Below are 21,781 nucleotides of genomic sequence, written 5' to 3' on the forward strand. Positions count from 1 at the left end.
TATCTTTTATATGGTTTCTACCTTCTGGTCACTAATCTCGAGATATTCTTATATCTCAATTGTTGAAGTCTTGTATTAAAAGGTAATTCATATCTATCAATAGATTTTACAAGATAAATACCTCATAGGAGTTGAGGAATTAATGCAAGGAAAATCTTATAGGTAGTTTAATACTGCCCAAGGGTTCACCACCTATTAAAATGGAGGATATGACTTTGAATGGTCTGACCTTCAAGCATCCCCTTGGTTCATCTTGTCATTGTGAAAAATCTACTATTGTTTTAGCTTCAACTCAACTGAGGCAATTTACCTTGGTTCGATCAGTAGGCAATTATGAAAGAAGATTCTAGAAAACTAATGTCTAAATGTAATTAGGTGTGGTTGATTAGTTAAATATTAATGTGACATTACAATATGGATGATGATAAGAAGAAAGACTCAATTACTTCCAAATTACTCTTATCAAAAAAAAAAAAAAAACAATAACTACAAATCATGATTAATTAGTTTTCAAATTAGTACACGCCACGTGTTTTTACAAGAAATTTATCATTTTATGGAAAATACAGTATTTGACGAAACTATGAAATTACTATCATTTTTTATTTTATTTTGAAATTAGAACTTTTATTAATATTTGAGATTCGATGATGAGAGAGAAAAGATTTTTGTATGTTTTTTCTTCTTCATGTTTTCCTTTTTCATGGCAACTGATCACAGAAATGTTATGTTGTTTGATTATTTCTATCAAGCCTTATATCATCTGATATTATTATTACCACAAATCATATCGTCGTGAAACCTATCTCTTACTCAGATATAGTTTTTTCTTTCTGGTCTCTAATCTCGAGATATTTTTATATCTCAATTATCGAAGCCTTGTATTAAAAGGTAATTCATTTCAATCAATAGATTCCAGAAGATAAATACCTCAAAAGAGTCGAGGAATGCAAGAAATCTAGTTATGTAAAAATAAATTTAACTTATTATCCTTTTACCCTTCCATTAACTAATTAATCTAATTAAAAGAAATAAAAAATCATTAAAAGTAAAAAAATGTTGGTTGGTTTCTTTCTTCTTCTTCTCATATTTCTCCTCTTTTTGTTTTCTTCTTCTTCTTCTCTTCTTCGTTTGAGACGATTAATTGTCGATTCAAAAAAAAAAAATCATCGTCGATTACATTCATTGTATAAAACCATGGTGAAGACAAAGGAAAAGGTAGGATCGTCGAAACAACCTCCTCCTGGACCAGATAAATCAAATTCTGAAATTGAACATGAAACTGAAAATCAAAAATAAGTGAATGAAGGAGATGAACCAGCCACCGAGACTCCTGATATGACTGCAATAAGGTATGAATCGAAAAACCTACTCTTTATTTAAGCGTTTGAATGATTAGTTGGTTTCGAAAAACATAGGTATGAAAAAACAGTTTCTGAAATTGCTTACGCCTGGGAGTTCTTGTTTTCCTAGCCGTAAATACTTATTACAGTTGGGATCACTAAGAAATCACAGCCGTAACATAGGCGATGAAAATAACCGCAACAATTTTTTTACGTATAGGTTATTCCTAGCCGTATCTTCTTTTGTGTTCGAAATTTAATTCAGCGGTAGTTTTTACGTCTAGGTTATTCCTATCCGTAATTTTATTTCCTAGCCGTGAAATATTTCTTCCTAGCCGTTAAGTTTGTAACGGCTTGGTCGATTACTCAAATTCTCATCCTTAGTTGTCACGGCCAGGTTATTCCTAGTCGTATCGTGTACTGTATTGAAATTTAATCCAGCGGTAGCGTCTACGTATAGTAATTTCCTATCTGTAATTTGAGAAACCAATCCGCAAATTTTATTTCCTAACTGTTATTGCTATTATTTCTTGGTCGATTACTAAAGGTCCCATCCGTAAAACGGGTTGCGTCTGGGACTGTCAGTTTTTCCTACCCTTTTTTTGTGTAACGACTTGGTTGTGTGTAGATTTCCCAACCGTATTTACTTATTTGCCTTTTTTTTTTGGTCTTGTTTGTATTAATATGCAATCAACTAGAGGAAATGAAAGGAGGAAGAAAAGATCACAAGAAATAACACCTTGTGATGTCCCGATTACGCAACCTCGACACACAAAACCATTGGGGGTGCAAATGCAAGGAATGCAAGTGGAGTTTCCACTGATGGAGGAAGTGAAGTTGGAATTGAAACTGATGTATCAAATGAAGGTGGAGTTGCCACTGATGGAGAAAATGAAGGTGGAGTTTCCACTGATGGAGGAAATGAAAGAAGTGCAAACGTGATTGTTGAACAACCAAATTAAGAGATTGATGAAGCAAACTTGGACGAAACAAGTGTTGTTGTTGCTATCGATAATGGTAAAGGCATGATAGAGAAGGAGAAGAATGAGAATAAGAAGTATCCACCAAAAGACTCAGCAAGACAAATCATTGATGTTATGAAGCTTGTACCTCCCAAGAAGAATGGGAGACATTGGGGTCAGCCAAAATATCGATCCATCTTGTTTGGTTACCAGTCATCATGGGCTGTTAGGATTTGTGCCGCAAAGGTAATAAATCAAATTTTATGTATGTTATTTAAATTTTACTATGGATTATTAATTGTAACAACCAAATTTTTTTATTGTTTGTAGTTTCCCGATAAAGCGGTTCCTAAACTAAAGCACCAACAAGGAAAGTCTTGGTCGTTGGATAGAGAGCATTCAGATGTGGCATCCTTGGTAAAAGATTCAGGGTTATGGCCTGGAATCGAGGCTTTGCAGAAGACCTATGATGTTGTAACTTTTTTTGGGTTTAGAGAAAGATTCTGGCCCGAAACCATGACTTTTCTACTCTCGTTCGGAGAGATGACTATCATTCCGGATGATGCAACCAAATTACAGGTCTTGCTTTGGAAAGAAAAGTTGAGTTTGAGGGTTCAAAAAATTATATTCCTTTTGAAGAGATTTATGTCTTGGTGAAAGACTGTCTTAGGTGGGGCAAACTTGAAGCGAAAGAAGAGTTCGAGATAGGTTGCAGAGCATTGCCTAGAGATAAAAGGAAATTCAGTGTATCGGGTGAACTTCATGAATCAATTAAGATGGCAAGGAAGATTAAATTGCTTCGTATGAGGGAGAAGTTTGAGGATTCTAGCCCCAACGATGATAGTGGACAGGTGTTGATGGATGGAGCAAGAGCTAGACATACAACTGTAGCTTACTTTTTGCGCTCTCTTGGCACCGTCTTTTTTCCCGATTTCTCGGGAAATAAGGTGAATGCTTGTTATTTGCAGTGGTTGAAGTTTCCCAGTCTCGATACGGAAACAAACGAGGTACCTAGGTATTCGTGGGGGACCTCCCTCCTTTCTAGTGTGATGGACAATCTTTCCAAAGATTCTAGGTGGAACGAAACACAAAATGTGGGATGCATTTCCTTATCTAGGTATCTTTTTGTTTCCATATAATAATTTTTTTTTTGTACTTTCCTATTGAATTGTGTGTAAAATCTTATTTATAAATTATTATTTTTTCGTAGTGTTTGGCTTACGACCATTTTAAATGCTTGCGGTCATCTCGAGATAAAAAGGGGGCTCTAGAGAAACCTAAAGGAGGAAGATACACCCTTCGAGGGACCCACACAAGGCTAACGAGACGCAAAGGGTCGAGATGAGGAAAAAATTGGATGCTTTGACAATCGATGATGTGGTTTTTGATCCATATTTGAGACGCGATGAGGATAGAGTTAATGAAGTTGGTGATAGATTATTTTCTGATGTGGCGACCTACCTTATACCTTTGTTTCATCCAACCGGGTTCGTCATTTTAGATCCTCGTAGAAAGCTCCGTCAAATTGGTATTGTCCATAAAATAGTACCCGAAGCCTCTCATTTTAAACCGAGCATAACCAACTCCCAATTTAAGGACAAAGATGTCAAATTAACCTATGAAGCAGTATCGTTGATCGATCATTCGAATGCTCGCTCAGAACAAGTAAACCAAGATGTAGGCTTGAAGCTTCTTATAGAGATTCCGATGCGGATGAGAATTACATGGAATGGTATCAAGAATGGTCTCATCCTTATGTGGAAATTTTGGATCCGGAAGCGAGAAAATAGTTCAAGAAGGGAGACAGTTCGACATCAAGGCCATCAAGGACTGATTAAAGTGATCTTGGAGGGAGATGGTGGTACGTATACTACTAATTATCCTTAGGTTTGAATATGTTTTTTTTTAAGTATATACGAATAATTAAAGTTCGTGTATTTTATATGATAAAATCGATTGAACGAGGTAATTGGGTGGTCGAGGACCTGACCCGTAGCGTTAATTCGACTGAGAAGATGACGGTCCCTGAACAAAGGTTACTCTAGAATCGAGGTAAAGGCATAATAAAACCTTGACAAATGAGGTTTATATGCTTACGAAGAGGACCGATCAAGGTGAGGTAAGAGGCCTAGATCTCCTTCTTCTAGTGAGGACTCGGATACTCCCTCCAATGAGCATGTTCAATCAAAGCAAGGAAAATGTGGTCGAGGTGGACGTGGTGGAGGTAAAAAAGGTGGATGTGGTGGAGGTACAATTGATAAAAGTGACAAAGGTCCAAGTGGTCGAGGTGGACGTGGTGGAGGTAAAAAAACTCCAGTTCAAGGAGGCCATGAAAGAGGTAAAAAACCTAAAGTGGTAGATGAAGTTGTGGAAGAGGAGAAAGGGGACGGGGATTCAGATGAGGCATCACGATTGGGTTCAGAGTCTGAATTGTGCAAGGAATCTAGTGAATGACTGATAGAGATGTAGTGGCCTTTTAATATTTTGCTTCATGTATTTTTATGGATTTGGTTATGGATTATAGTATTTAGTATTTTCGTTGTTTGGTTATGGATTTGGACAGATGAATTTTTATATCTTTGCATATGTATGAACGAATTTTAGTATTTCCTTTTGTAAAAAATCAACAAATCGGAAAATGTTGGACACTTACGGCTAGGTCGTTTCTTCACAATACCTAGCTGTAAATGCCTATAATTGTTATCTAAGAATAGACCTCATGTACTCGTATGGGTTTCCCAACCGTAAGAAATATTTCACGGTTAGGAGTCCCAGTCGTAAACCAAAAACGGATAGGTGAACCAAATGTGTTTTGTTTTACGGTTGGGAAAGGCCTAGTCGTTTCCTTCACTGATAACCAATAAATTTGCCAAAAAAAATGGCACATAGTTTCAGTTAGAAACTTCTGGTCGTAGCGGGAGAAACGTATAGGTAAACCAACCATGTTTTTTTTAACGGTTTGGAAGTACCTATCCGTTTCTTTCATTGATAAACCAAAAATATTTTGAATCTATGTTACGGCTAGATATCCAGGCCGAGTATCTAATTCACGGTTAGCACTCCAAACCGTAAATCTGACATAAAGTAAAAACTCAGTTTTACGGCTTGCATTCCTAGTCGTAAATCTGACATACTACAGAACCTACAGTTTTACGGCTTGGTCGACATACCCAATTCCTAGCCGTAAATACTAGAATTTCCTTTTATAACACTTCCTATCGGATACTTTTTGAATTTTGAAAAATATATCTGTTATAAGACTGATTTATAGAAGGTCATAACTGTTCAACCACTTATTTATACTTGAAATAACTACACTTCCATTTAACCACCTATTCCAAAAAAAGATCACACCTTCTACATCAATAATCTCCACCAAAACCCCTACAAATTCAATGCGATGTACTTAAAGGATAAACCTGACTTTACTTTGGAAGATGACTTATCTCTTTGCAAAATTTTTGTATTATGCTATCTAAAGAGAGAGGAAGAACGAATAAAAGGTGGTTTATCCAGCCAATCGCATTGGAGTAAGATTTTTGAATTTTTTGGTAGTGAAACAGGTAACATTAATAAACGTGATGAATTTGAATTGTATCTTAGATTTTCAGACATACGCAAAGAAGTGGAAGAATATTTGGCATTACTTCGTATGTGCAAGCAACTTCGACTTAGAGGTGATACTCTTGATGAATTTGTAGCTCAAACTAAGAAGGACTGGATAAAATGAAAATGTTATAATTTCTACTATGAAGCTCAATTCGCCATAATGAAAGACTTCTTGATACATCGTAAGGGATGTTATTAAAACCAACTTTGTAAAGTGGATCTAGTAAGTATGTAATTGGTTGTATTGTGGTCTAATTAATGAAAGTATTACTATCTTTCAATCGTAGTATGTATTCATGTTGAAACTCTAAATTTCTAAACTTACATATTCATTTACGGACGGAAAAATTGCCTTCTAAACATGTTAACCCAGCTGTTATACGAACTGAGGTGATTCTAGGAAGAATAACGGCCAGAAGTTCACTTCCTATCTCTTATGCGTATTTACGGCTAACAGTTCCTCAGTTGCCAACCGTATTTAACGATTTACATCTGCTTCGACATATTATCTCAACCGTAACACGTAAAAAACTCAGATTTTGCCCGGATTTGAATCGATAAAATTGTTACGCGGAGTTGATAATAAGGTTATCCTGAGCATTGTGACGATGGGTTTCATCATTTTTCTTTAAAGTTTTTCAAAAAAAAAATCACCAAAATCATCTTTCTTCTTCTTCAAAATCTAGGAAAGTCAAGTTTTGATTTTCAAAAAATTAATCATTTGATTAGTCTAATTCATTCACTAATACTGATTAGTTAACTTAATCATTTTAATTAACACTAATCAAATTGGGGGTAGATTAGGTATTACAAAATATTTCAAGATAAGGGGTTGTATGGATTACTATTTCATGACCTAATTCAGCCCCCAAAAAACAACTCATTTACAGCCCAATAATAGGATTCATAAAAAAAAAAAGGTTCAGCAACACCGTTGTTAAAAATGGAAATCATTTTGTAGATTCAAATGATATTTTGTCGGTAAATATATGATTATTTTGTGAGTGGAAAATGACAAGAATTAAGATAATAAAATGGAGCATATTAGCATAGGTATGTTGGTACCATTTTGATATTCCGATCCGTATCTGTATATGAACAGTATACCATGTATCCGATGACATTAACATGTCACATCCCTCTAGATATGCACCCTAAAGAAACAAATAGTTCGGTAACATTATCGAATGATATAATACTGTGACATCCTCCTACTATAGCAAAACATTAATCAGGATACTGTAATGAATGATATTATTTCCGGGGACATTTCTTTAAAGTGTTAATTTGATATTTTTATTTAATTTATCAATAATCGATTCTGTTACTGTGTATGATAAGAAACTCAACCTTTTATTATAAAAATTTCAAAATTAAAACGAAAGATGTGATTAAAATGTGATTAGAATGTCGGTAACACTTATTAGAAAGTGCGCACGATATTAGATTTCTTTGTGTTGGACACTATGAATCAAGCTTATTACAGGGGCGTCATGGTTTGTTAAAGGGACGGCAGTGTGATAGTAATGTCTTTTTAGTAGGTTAGGGGATGTCCTAAAGGGCATGTAAATTGACTAGGTTACCCTCCCCATTTTTTAACCTAAATCAAAACTAAATTGAAAATTTGTTTTCTTTCTTCTTCTCTTCTCCTCCTCCCATCAACCGTAACCTCCATTAGAACTCAAAATTTCATCGTCTTCGATTAATCGACGATTCGAAAATTAATCAAGTGTAGTGTAATGGCTTATATGAAGTATGTTTTGAAACATCCAATTAGGGTTTAGTTTATCTTGTTCGATTTAAGTTTAATTTCTATCAAAAATTAGGGTTTTAGATGAAAATTGAAATTAAAGTTTCTGGGTTTATGTGAGTTACGGTTATTTTAACTCTATTACGAACCGTAATTGGAGATTTTGATGTTGTTACGGTTGGTAGTAGTTCAACTACCAACCGTATGTTCTGGTATCTGAGATTTTTATTCAGTTATGATTGGTATATAGCATTTGGTTACCAACCGTAATTGGTTTTACAATTAGGTTTTCCCAAAATTTAACCAGTTACGGTTGGTAGTCCATCTTTTACGAACCGTAACTATGAATTACGGTTGGTTACGATAAAAATTCCAACCGTAATTAGCTCTGAAAATGTAAGAAATTGAATTTTTTTACGTATTTGAGCAACAAAAAGCTAGTTGAGACTAATTTAGAAGTATACATGGTCATTTTCAGGCATTGGGTTTTCACTTTGTTGGTTAATTTCTTCAATTGATTGAGATTGACCTTCACTTTGGGTTAAAACTTCTCTACCATCTCCAAACTTTTTTTTTAAACTCTAAAATCTGATTTAGTTTTGATTTTGAGTTAATATAAGTGAAGTTAATCATTAAACTTGATTATCATCACTAAACTAGGTTATCAATTATGGGGGTTAATTTGTCATTTCCAATTTTTTTTTGATAAGGTACACCTTGAATGATCATGTAATGACTGTTTTTGTCCTATTGGTATACCGCCACTCTAATAAACCTTTCCGCCCCGTTAATAAGGTTGTTATGAATATGGTGACATTGATATTTGATACCTCTTTCTCTGTAAGGGAAGATTCTTTGGGTAATAAAACATCTATCGGTATATCGTAACGAATAACATTAATTTCTCTCCATTCTTTGCACACTAGATAAAAAAAGAGTTCGGCATTGTCATTTGATTGGTGAAGTAGTTAATAATTGACCCACTACCATGCGTGCTAAAAATTTCGTCTCTCGTTAAACAAATTTGCCAAATTAAATCGAAAGATGAGGTTGAAATGTCAACACATACATTCACTAAAAACTGTACACAAAATCAGATTATGTATGTTACATATTATCAACATGGTGACCTCCATAGTGATATCAGATATCTTCTTCACGATAACACAACAAAAATGATTTTTTCCTTTTTCGATACATGACACGAGTTAAGTCCTAATTCCTAACATATCTGAAGCCATTAAGCATACTTAGCGACTTTATTCATATTACATATCTCCTTCTCTTTACCGGCTTTTTTGAAACATGGCATAGGCCCAGTCCTAACTCCTAACACTGAACCGGATTTTTCACCATATTGTTATTAGATATATTCCTCTCTGTAATATAATAAAAGAACCCTGATTTTGGGCATACCTAAATCTTTCAAGGCATATAAAACAATAGTTCCATCTTGGGTGACCTTATAAGGGGTACCCTATGGGTAGTTCAATTACCTATATACCCTTAATACAAAAATCTAAAATCAGTTTTCTAAGAAATCAAAATCAGTTTCCCTTAACATCTCTTCTTCTTTCTCCTTCTCTATAGCCGAACTCTTCCCCCTCCTGCGAAAAAAAAATTCATCATCGTGATTAATTGTCGATTCGTAAAAAATTTATCGTCGATTAAACTCAACCACATAATGACTCCTACAAAGAAAAGCAGGGAGTAGGCAAACCAAATCGTCTTCTAATCCATCAATTGAAGAAGAAGAACCAATTGAAGATGAAGGTGTAGAAACTGAAAATCAACCACCAATTGAACCAGAAATTGAATCAACCTCATCTCCAACTCCGGAAATGAGGATAAGAAAGTAAGTTTTATAAACCCAATCTCCTATTTGCTGTTTTTCATTGATTAAATGACGGTTACAGTATTGGGTTCGGCTCAAAATTGAGTTGCGTTTTTAGCCAAGTGTATATGATAAGTTCGGCATGAAATTTCAAGCCGAACCTAGTCTGGGTTATATTCCTTTTGAAATAAGCCTAACCTAGTCCGGCTCTTCAAAAATTCTATTCCTTTTGAAGAGCTTTATGTCTTGGTGAAAGATTGTCTTAGGTGGGGCAAACTTGAAGCGGAAGAAGAGTTCGAGATAGGTTGCAGAGCATTGCCTAGAGATAAAAGGAAATTCAGTGTACCGGGTGAACTTCATGAATCAGTTAAGATGGCAAGGAAGATTAAATTGCTTCGTATGAGGGAGAAGTTTGAGGATTCTAGCCCCAAACGCTGATAGTGGATAGGTGTTGATGGACGGAGCAAGAGCTAGACATACAACTGTAGCTTACTTTTTGCGCTCTCTTGGCACCGTCTTTTTTCCCGATTTCTCGGGAAATTAGGTGAATGCTTGTTATTTGCAGTGGTTGAAGTTTCCCAGTCTCGATACGGAAACAAACGAGGTACCTAGGTATTTGTGGGGGACCGCCCTCCTTTCTAGTGTGATGGACAATCTTTCCAAAGCTTCTAGGTGGAACGAAACACAAAATGTGGGATGCATTGCCCTTATCTAGGTATCTTTTTGTTTCCATATAATAAATTTTTTTGTACTTTCCTATTGAATTGTGTGTAATATCTTATTTATAAATTATTATTTTTTCGTAGTGTTTGGCTTACGACCATTTTAAATGCTTGCGGTCATCTCGAGATAAGAAGGGGGCTCTAGAGAAACCTAAAGGAGGAAGATACACCCTTCGAGGGACCCACACAAGGCTAACGAGACGGAAAGGGTCGAGATGAGGAAAAAATTGGATGCTTTGACAATCGATGATGTGGTTTCTGATCCATATTTGAGACGCGATGATGATGGAGTTAATGAAGTTGGTGATAGAGTATTTTCTGATGTGGCGACCTAACTTATACCTTTGTTTCATCCAACCGGGTTCGTCATTTTAGATCCTCGTAGAAAGCTCCGTCAAATTGGTATTGTCCATAAAATAGTACCCGAAGCCTCTCATTTTAAACCGAGCATAACCAACTCCCAATTTAAGGACAAAGATGTCAAATTAACCTATGAAGCAGTATCGTTGATCGATCATTCGAATGCTCGCTCAGAACAAGTAAACCAAGATGTAGGCTTGAAGCTTCTTATAGAGATTCCGATGCGGATGAGAATTACATGGAATGGTATCAAGAATGGTCTCATCCTTATGTGGAAATTTTGGATCCGGAAGCGAGAAAATAGTTCAAGAAGGGAGACAGTTCGACATCAAGGCCATCAAGGACTGATTAAAGTGATCTTGGAGGGAGATGGTGGTACGTATACTACTAATTATCCTTAGGTTTGAATATGTTTTTTTTAAGTATATACGAATAATTAAAGTTCGTGTATTTTATATGATAAAATCGATTGAACGAGGTAATTGGGTGGTCGAAGACCTGACCCGTAGCGTTAATTCGACTGAGAAGATGACGGTCCCTGAACAAAGGTTACTCCAGAATCGAGGTAAAGGCATAATAAAACCTTGACAAATGAGGTTTATATGCTTACGAAGAGGACCGATCAAGGTGAGGTAAGAGGCCTAGATCTCCTTCTTCTAGTGAGGACTCGGATACTCCCTCCAATGAGCATGTTCAATCAAAGCAAGGAAAATGTGGTCGAGGTGGACGTGGTAGAGGTAAAAAAGGTGGATGTGGTGGAGGTACAATTGATAAAAGTGACAAAGGTCCAAGTGGTCGAGGTGGACGTGGTGGAGGTAAAAAAACTCCAGTTCAAGGAGGCCATGTAAGAGGTAAAAAAGCTAAAGTGGTACATGAAGTTGTGGAAGAGGAGAAAGGGGACGGGGATTCAGATGAGGCATCACCATTGGGTTCAGAGTCTGAATTGAGGAAGGAATCCAGTGAATGACTGATAGAGATGTAGTGGCCTTTTAATATTTATCTTCATGTATTTTTATGGATTTGGTTATGGATTATAGTATTTAGTATTTTCGTTGTTTGGTTATGGATTTGGACAGATGAATTTTTATATCTTTGCATATGTATGAACGAATTTTAGTATTTCCTTTTGTAAAAAATCAACAAATCGGAAAATGTTAGACACTTACGGCTAGGTCGTTTCTTCACAATACCTAGCTGTAAATGCCTATAATTGTTATCTAAGAATAGACCTCATGTACTCGTATGGGTTTCCCAACCGTAAGAAATATTTCACGGTTAGGAGTCCCAGTCGTAAACCAAAAACGGATAGGTGAACCAACTGTGTTTCGTTTTACGGTTGGGAAAGGCCTAGTCGTTTCCTTCACTGATAACCAATAAATTTGCCAAAAAAAATGGCACATAGTTTCAGTTATAAACTTCTGGTCGTAGAGGGAGAAACGTATAGGTAAACCAACCATGTTTTTTTTTTAACGGTTTGGAAGTACCTATCCGTTTCTTTCATTGATAAACCAAAAATATTTTGAATCTATGTTACAGATAGATATCCAGGATGAGTATCTAATTCACGGTTAGCACTCCAAACCGTAAATCTGACATAAAGTAAAAACTCAGTTTTACGGCTTGCATTCCTAGTCGTAAATCTGACATACTACATAACCTACAGTTTTACGGCTTGGTCGACATACCCAATTCCTAGCCGTAAATACTAGAATTTCCTTTTATACCACTTCCTATCAGATACTTTTTGAATTTTGAAAAATATATCTGTTATAAGACTGATTTATAGAAGGTCCTAGCTGTTCAACCACTTATTTATACTTGAAATAACTACACTTCCATTTAACCACCTATTCCAAAAAAAGATCACACCTTCTACATCAATAATCTCCACCAAAACCCCTACAAATTCAATGCAATGTACTTAAAGGATAAACCTGACTTTACTTTAGAAGATGACTTATCTCTTTGCAAAAATTTTGTATTATGCTATCTAAAGAGAAAGGAAGAACGAATAAAAGGTGGTTTATCCAGCCAATCGCATTGGAGTAAGATTTTTGAATTTTTTGGTAGTGAAACAGGTAACATTAATAAACGTGATGGATTTGAATTGTATCTTAGATTTTCAGACATACGCAAAGAAGTGGAAGAATATTTGGCGTTACTTCGTATGTGCAAGCAACTTCGACTTAGAGGTGATACTGATGATGAATTCATAGCTCAAACTAAGAAGGACTGGATAAAATGGAAATGTTCTAATTTCTACTACGAAGCTCAATTCGCCATAATGAAAGACTTTTTGATACATCGTAAGGGATGTTATTAAAACCAACTTTGTAATGTGGATCTAGTAAGTATGTAATTGGTTGTATTGTGGTCTAATTAATGAAAGTATTACTATCTTTCAATCGTAGTATGTATTCATGTTGAAACTCTAAATTTCTAAACTTACATATTCATCGGACGGAAAAATTGCCTTCTAAACATGTTAACCCAGCTGTTATACGAACTGAGGTGATTCTAGGCAGAATAAAGGCCAGAAGTTCACTTTCTATCTGTTATGCGTATTTACGGCTAAGAGTTCCTCAGTTGCCAACCGTATTTAACGATTTACATATGCTTCGACATATTATCCCAGCCGTAACACGTAAAAAACTCAGATTTTGCCCGGATTTGAATCGATAAAATTGTTACCCGGAGTTGATTATAAGGTTATCCTGAGCATTGTGACGATGGGTTTCATCATTTTTCTTCAAAGTTTTTCAAAAAAAAAATCACCAAAATCATCTTTCTTCTTCTTCAAAATCTCGGAAAATCAAGTTTTTATTTTCAAAAAATTAATCATTTGATTAGTCTAATTCATTCACTAATACTGATTAATTAACTTAATCATTTTAATTAACACTAATCAAATTGGGGGTAGATTAGGTATTACAAAATAGTTCAAGATAAGGGGTTGTATGGATTACTATTTCATGACCTAATTCAGCCCCCAAAAAACCACTTATTTACAGCCCAATAATAGGATTGAAAAAAAAAAGGTTCAGCAACACCGTTGTTAAAAATGGAAATCATTTTGTAGATTCAAATGATATTTTGTCGGTAAATATATGATTATTTTGTGAGTGGAAAATGACAAGAATTAAAAATAATAAAATGGAGCATATTAGCATAGGTATGTTGGTACCATTTGGATATTCCGACCCGTATGTGTATATGAACAGTATACCATGTATCGGATGACATTAACATGTCCTAAAGAAACAAATAGTTCGGTAACATTATCGAATGATATAATACTGTGACATCCTCCTACTATAGCAAAATATTAATCAGGATACTGTAATGAATGATATTATTTCCGGGAACATTTCTTTAAAGTGTTAATTTGATATTTTTATTTAATTTGTCAATAATCGATTCTGTTACTATGTATGATAAGAAACTCAACCTTTTATTATAAAAATTCCAAAATTAAAACGAAAGATGTGATTAAAATGTCCGTAACACTCATTAGAAAGTGCGCACGATATTAGATTTCTTTGTGTTGCACACTATGAATCAAGCTTATTATAGGGGCGTCATGTTTTGTTAGAGCCCGGCAGTGTGACAGTAATGTCTTTTTAGTAGGTTAGGGGATGTCCTAAAAGGATGTAAATTGACTAGGTTATCCTCCCCATTTTTTTAACCTAAATCAAAACTAAATTGAAAATTTGTTTTCTTTCTTCTTGTCTTCTTCTCCTCCCATCAACCGTAACCTCCATTAAAACTCAAAATTTCATCGTCTTCGATTAATCGACGATTCGAAAATTAATCAAGTGTAGTGTAATGGCTTATATGAAGTATGTTTTGAAACATCCAATTAGGGTTTAGTTTATCTTGTTTGATTTAAGTTTAATTTCTATCAAAAATTAGGGTTTTAGATGAAAATTGAAATTAAAGTTTCTGGGTTTATGTGAGTTACGGTTATTTTAACTCTATTACGAACCGTAATTGGAGATTTTGATGTTGTTACGGTTGGTAATAGTTCAACTACCAACCGTATGTTCTTGTATCTGAGATCTTTATTCAGTTACGGTTGGTATATAACATTTGGTTACCAACCGTAACTGGTTTTACAATTAGGTTTTCCCAAAATTTAACCAGTTACGGTTGGTAGTCCATCTTTTACGAACCGTAACTATGAATTACGGTTGGTTACGAGCAAAATTCTAACCGTAATTAGCTCTGAAAATGTAAGAAATTGAATTTTTTTACGTATTTGAGCAACAAAAAGCTAGTTGGGACTAATTTAGAAGTATACATGGTCATTTTCAGGCATTGGGTTTTCACTTTGTTGGTTAATTTCTTCAATTGATTGAGATTGACCTTCACTTTGGGTTAAAACTTCTCTACCATCTCCAAACTTTTTTTTTAAACTCTAAAATCTGATTTAGTTTTGATTTTGAGTTAATATAAGTGAAGTTAATCATTAAACTTGATTATCATCACTAAACTAGGTTATCAATTATGGGGGTTAATTTGTCATTTCCAATTTTTTTTTGATAAGGTACACCTTGAATGATCATGTAATGACTGTTTTTGTCCTATTGGAATACCGCCAATCTAAGAAACCTTGCCGCCCCTATAATAAGGTTGTTATGAATATGGTGACATTGATATTTGATACCTCCTTCTCTGTAAGGGAAGATTCTTTGGGTAATGGTAGGCTAGGAAAGATGTATGAAATAAGAGCATAAGGGAAGCCTACATGGTTATACCGCAAGTGCACGGTGTCGGTTGTAGCTTGTGCAAATACGGGTCGAATCCACAGGGACTAGGGTGTGAGTTGAAGTTTCCTAAGCTAATTCCCTGAGCAGTGAACTAATGAAATAAAGAGTGACAGTGGCAAATGACAGTTACAATGGCAATGAGCCAAAGGCAGTGAAGTATAGAATTTAGAAGCAAACAGTGAAGCAAGAATTTGGAAACAAATGTAAACAAAATACCAAGGTCTTTGAATCCACCTCTAACTCACACTGATTATTCATCACTGACAGTAACTTTGTTTTTCTATAACCACTAGCAAGAGGGATGTCAATCCTCTATATAGCAAGGGTCATTTTGATATGAAATCTCCTATCACAACTAAGGTACTCCTCCTAAGCATTAACTGTCTAGCTAAAGCACAATTAATCAAAAGAACAATATATAAAATTAAGCATGAGTTGCAGTTCAGCAACACTAGATGATTCTAACTACAATTGATTCCTGACATACAATGTGAAAGGCTAGTGTTGAAGCCCTAAGATGGAGTTTCACTATGAGCATTTAAACACATCAAGGCTACTGACAAGAGCATGAATAACAAATGTTAAGCTAGGGTTTCATCTAAACCCTGGAAAATTAAACTAGAACATGTTTAACACATTAAATAACTGGAATTGAAACATTGAACATAAACAGAGCATTGATAGAACAAATCAAAACAACACAGTTGAGGCACTGGCTAGTCCGGTCCTCTTGGGTGAAGCTCTGGCTAGCCCAGGCATCCTTTTACATCCCTAACACTTCCCTTTTATAGTATTACAAAATACCCAAATTTTCAAAAACCCTAAATTGGAAACCCTAATTTTTAATTGGAAATTAAACTCACTGATTCTCTGAATTTGTCTCCCCTGTGCTCGACCCATGCTTCCTTCTCGTCCTCTCCTTCTTTTCCCATACTCTCTGATGCTCATATCGACTAGTACTCAAACCCTAGCTCTCTTAGGTTTATCTCATAGGATGAATGAGATAGAGGTGAGAGAGATAGAGTTTAGAGTGATGGGTTTTGGTTTCTGGGATGTCGGGTGAAGGTGGAAGTGGTGAAGCTCGAGGTGGAGGCAGAGAGCAGGTGATGGCAGAGTTTTCTCTGCAGACGGTGAGGGAGAAGATGGAGTTTTTGGGGGAGATGCAGTCGACAGTTTGGGGAGAAGGGGGTGTTTGTTTGAGGGTCATAGTGTTTTCTGTTATGGTGTTGAGCGGAACATCAAGTTTGATGCACAGCGAATGAAAGACGTTGGATGATCGAATCTGGATTGGATCGAACAACACGAGGGAAACAGGCGTGAAGCGACCGTTGGATGTGTGATACATCAAAACTGACGGCTTAGATAGGAGTTAGGTACTATGATGATTGACAGGAGCTTCAGAGTTTGATGCACGATGATGAGGCGACCGTGGGATGATGTGGTGGATCCAATCTGACGGCTCTCATGGAAATGGGTATGGATAATTTGGGTAAGGGTTTTGGGCCTTGGGTATGCCAAGCCCATATCTTCTTTAAGAACAATTCTTCCTCTTCAAGCCCACTTCTAGTTGATCCGGCTCTTACAAACATCATTCTTCGCTGCCTTTCTGCGGGAGTCTTTGCCATTTATTTGCTCTTTTCGCTCCGTGAGTTAACCAGGCTTTATTTAGTACCTAAAAATGCAAAATTAATTGAGAAAAGTATTTATTCTTGAAAACAACGAAAACACAGAATATGGGATAAAATGGAGCGTTAGTTCATAAATGATGAGTTAAATGCCAATAAAAAGGTGCAAATATATACAATATTTGGCACTCATCAAATACCCCCAAACCTGAATTTTACTTGTCCTCAAGTAAAACAAAACTAAGGAAATCCTGCCTATACCACTGTCGCTGGTCTCTCGATTGCATTTAGCGAATGCAATAAGCCTTTTAAACCACTAAGTGTCCCTAGTGGACGAGTTGAAGTCTCGTGAAGGTTTGCTTAGAACGTACCTACAAAGTTCTAGGACAAAATATAAGCTCAGATTCCATGAAATGTGACATGTGCAAGACAGTAGAAGCTCACAGCAAAATAGAGAAGTCAATCTAGCTATCAAAGGCACAATCCTAGCACTGATAACAAATAAAGACATGTGATAAGAGTGTAAAGTGTATCTACACATGTGTAAAGAAAGATCGGATGTTATGACTACTAATCACCAAGAGATAGTTTCTCAGGCTAAGAACCGAGGTCGAAATCTAGCTAGCTGTCCGGACTTTACGAGAATTGTAAATGAGTTGGAGGTATTTCACAATTACTCGCTTTGTACATCAATGACATACACCCTTCCTTGCTTATAACACAAAAACACAAAAGATGACTCTTTACATGACTCTTATTTACATTGACTACTCTCTTTTATTTTTGGAACAAGAGAGGATGAAATTGATAAATACTTGATTTTTTTTTAATTTTTTATTTATTTATTTGTTTTGAAATTTTTCTGAATATATACATCGTTTTTTTTTTTTTTTTTTTGAGAGCATTATTTACAACATGGTAAATCTTTTGATACATAAGCAAAAAGTAACAAAAAATTACATGACACTTTGCAAGAGGTAGCCCTTTTTGATGCACCCAGTTAAATTCGATGGTTGTCTTTCTTAATGTAACCTCCACCTTCTATCCCAACCAACTAAAGAACAAGCTAGTCAAGTTTCGTTCAGTATTCTAAAGTGATTGGTAATCGTGACTTCCGATAGAACACCTCAAGGATGAGGCTATACATGTATTGGTAGATCGTGCGCGTGCAAGTTTCTTATCACTATGTGAATTGTGCTAGAATCAGGGTGCCTAAATATCTAGACTAAGAATCCTTATGTTTACATACATGCACAAGAGTCAACATTTCAAGGTAAATGAACTCCATTTTTATGTTTTTTTTTTCAAATTTTTTTATTTTTTATTTTGATTTTTTTAATAATTTTTTTTATTTTTTTCAAAAAGAAAGAGTTCTGTTTTCAATTATGGCATGCTATCGTGGTATCTACTCTTTACCCCCAAACCTAAACTAAACATTGTCCTCAATGTTTCAAAAGATGAACAAAATTGTAATACAACATACGATGAGGATCATGCTGAGTAGAGAAAAAGGAAAGAGATTACCCAATTTGACGGCGAAAGCAAGATTAGAACTCCGTTATTCAAGGCTAGAATCCAACATTTTTTAGCCGAGATCATATTGGATTAGCACAATATATACAAAAGAAACAAAAGATTTATCAAGAATATTATCTACTGGATTATATACAAGAAAATTCATCATACACTAACAATCTAAAGAGTTGATGATCAACCCAAAAGATGAAGTGTAGACATTTCAACAGCTTCACACAATAATAATATGATAGACATACAAGTGAAGCTGTGAAACAAAATGAGCTACCCCCAAACCTGGATTTTTCAACAGATAAAATTTTGGATACAAAATCTCGCAGTTTTGGGGGTTCATCATGTATGAGGTCTAACTCAAAGTGAACTGTGCTAGGGACGGGTACACATGCTAATTCCAACTGTGGTTCCTCAAAAGTATTATACTTAGATGCAAAATAGTCCAAGAGGACTTGGGAAGCACACAGTTCCAACCCTAGATTAGGTATTTTCAGAAAAATTGGTTTGACAATATGGGTACAAACCAAATCTAGGTTGGGTGGAAGGCCATTAGATTGTGACTCAGGCAGGACGATAGGCACATCATTATTAATCAAATAAATATCTCCTAAGTCTTCTACAAGTGTCACAACATGCTCACATTCATCAAATAAATTAGCAAGTCCACAATCAGAATCAACATCATCAACAGATTTATTCTCATGCATCGGCAAATCAGGAGAAAAATCACAATGTGACCTAGGTAGAGAATCAGACACATCAAATATATTTTCATGCATATTAACATTAGTGTCTACAGAAGATTCAACTATTCCTATGTCATGCTCGTCTTCGAAGAACAATTGTACCAGTACCATATCAATATCAAAATCATATGATTTGCTATGAGTATTAGAAGAAACAACATTCATGAAGGTCGAGGGCGAGAAGCCATATGTTATTGCACCAAAAGGTTCCACAATATTTTCATGTTCTTTTATCATAACATCATTATCATCATAATCTTCATAATCATCATCATGGTAACATGCATATTGGTCCTCATTAACAGTGGTGGTGTCATTAGTCGATTCATGTTCCTCTAAATTAGGTTCATGTTCAACATCATTTACATGAATGGGACTAGACACTTCATTAGGGACAATATACATTTCCTCATGAATTTCCTCCTTTTGTAGGTGAAGCAAAATCTGATCTAAATATGCCTGAATTCGTGATGTAGATCTAGCAAAGTTTTGCTCACTGAGTCTGAAAGCTTCTGTGGTGGAGTCTAAATTCATGGGAGTACAAAATTCTTCATGTTCAAATTGTGGTGAATGGTACATGTGTGCATGGTCATTATGGTTTATAAAAGATTGATCGCAACCCTCAAAGGATTGATTATGGTCCCAATGACTACCAACCTCACAATTTATGGGCATTTCATACCTTGGATTTTCTCCAGATTGCCTAAATTTATGCAAAATATGACAATTCTCAACAGGGTGGTCTAAACTACCACATGCGGGACATGCATAGATTTCAGGTTGCCTAAGAAAATTAGATGTGACAGATTCCTCATGTGATTGCATTTCTAAAGCTGCGATTCGAGCTTCTAATTGATCCACAAGAGATGATTGTGTGAGTGAGGCATTAGCAAAATGTTCATTTTCACGTTGTGGTGAGTTATGCATGTGTGAATAGTCATTAGGGTTCATGTATTGAGGCTCAGGACTTTGAAAATGTCCATAATAATTCCTATGATTATTGACATCATGGTCTATGGGAGGTTCATAACGTGAAGTATGTCCGTAAGCAAGTTCTCTAAGGGATTTGTTGTAATCCCCAATTGTAGACAAAAATCTAGACATGATTGGGATCAAAAGCTAAGTAAAAATATTACAAAGCCCACTTTTTGGTTTTTAATGGGTTTGGATTTTTGGGAAAAATTTGGTTTTAATGGGAGACATTTGGTTTTGTTGGGATTAAAAAGAAACCTTGGTTTTTTAGGGAATTTTTTTTTTGGTTTTGATGGGCTTGAGAAACTTTGGTTTCTATTTGGGCTCACAGACTAGCCAAAAGACTAGGCCCAAATGGGTGTTTTTGATTGTGGCGCTTTTGAAAATTTTGCCTAAAATAAGGCCCACTTGGGCTTGGAATTTGTTTTTCAAATTTGAGTTGGGTTAGGCCCACAGTTATAACAGTTTCAGTTTTTAAAACAACATTGTTTTACAAACTTTGTGTTGGGCTAAGCCCACAGTTCAAGAGTCACAGTTTACACAAGCCTACAGAATTCTTGAACAATAAACCCAAAAAATTGAAAACAAGCCCACAGTTCAATCAAATTACAAACCCAATAGAAATTGGAAGCCCACAATTTGGGTTCACTTAATGGGTTTAGGCATACCCCTTTTTGGCACAGCCCAGTTGGGCTTTCTTAGTTGCACAGCCCAGTTGGGCTTGGTTCACAGCAACAACAACTTCAGCAGCCCAGTTGGGCTTTGGCAGCAGCCCAACAACTTAGCAAAAGGTCAGGCTAGCAGGTCTCAGGAGGGGCAGTTCAACAGCAACTCAGGGGCAGCCTTAGCAACAAGAGGCTCTCAGGCACAACAACAGCTCCACCAGCACTTGCCTTGGCAGCAACAACAGCAGACAGCAAGGAAGAAAAGCAAATAAAAAGAGATAAGCACAGCCCAAGCTGGGAGCACTGAACAACAGAAAAAAAGTAAGATGAAAGGAATACACTAAATGCAAAATGCTTACACTAAGATGATTACACTAAATGCAAAAACTCCAACTACACGACACCAAGTCCCCGGCAGCGGCGCCAAAAACTTGGTAGGCTAGGAAAGATGTATGAAATAAGAGTATAAGGGAAGCCTACATGGTTATACCGCAAGTGCACGGTGTCGGTTGTAGCTTGTGCAAATACGGGTCGAATCCATAGGGAATAGGGTGTGAGTTGAAGTTTCCTAAGCTAATTCTCTGAGCAGTGAACTAATGAAGTAAAGAGTGACAGTGGCAAATGACAGTTACAATGGCAATGAGCCAAAGGCAGTGAAGTATAAAATTTAGAAGCAAACAGTGAAGCAAGAATTTGGAAACAAATGTAAACAAAATACCAAGGTCTTTGAATCCACCTCTAACTCACACTGATTATTCATCACTGACAGTAACTTTGTTTTTCTATAACCACTAGCAAGAGGGATGTAAATCCTCTATATATATAGCAAGGGTCATTTTGATATGAAATATCCTATCACAACTAAGGTACTCCTCCTAAGCATTAACTGTCTAT

General features: G+C 35.8%; 2 protein-coding genes across 2 annotated transcripts; both read left to right on the top strand.

Moving 5' to 3' along the window:
* The first annotated feature begins 2,403 nt into the window (after window positions 1–2,403).
* Window positions 2,404–3,017, top strand: LOC113326712. Its single transcript, XM_026574383.1, has 2 exons — window positions 2,404–2,551; window positions 2,636–3,017. The coding sequence occupies exons 1-2, from the start codon at window positions 2,441–2,443 to the stop codon at window positions 2,960–2,962; spliced, it is 438 nt and encodes a 145-aa protein (XP_026430168.1). The 5' UTR covers window positions 2,404–2,440; the 3' UTR covers window positions 2,963–3,017.
* Window positions 3,018–3,279: 262 nt separating this feature from the next.
* Window positions 3,280–4,219, top strand: LOC113326702. Its single transcript, XM_026574378.1, has 2 exons — window positions 3,280–3,422; window positions 3,516–4,219. The coding sequence occupies exon 2, from the start codon at window positions 3,647–3,649 to the stop codon at window positions 4,190–4,192; it is 546 nt and encodes a 181-aa protein (XP_026430163.1). The 5' UTR covers window positions 3,280–3,422; window positions 3,516–3,646; the 3' UTR covers window positions 4,193–4,219.
* Window positions 4,220–21,781: the final 17,562 nt, after the last annotated feature.

The sequence above is a fragment of the Papaver somniferum genome, unplaced genomic scaffold, assembly GCF_003573695.1.
Source record: "Papaver somniferum cultivar HN1 unplaced genomic scaffold, ASM357369v1 unplaced-scaffold_10, whole genome shotgun sequence".
NCBI classification, from domain to species: Eukaryota; Viridiplantae; Streptophyta; class Magnoliopsida; order Ranunculales; family Papaveraceae; genus Papaver; species Papaver somniferum.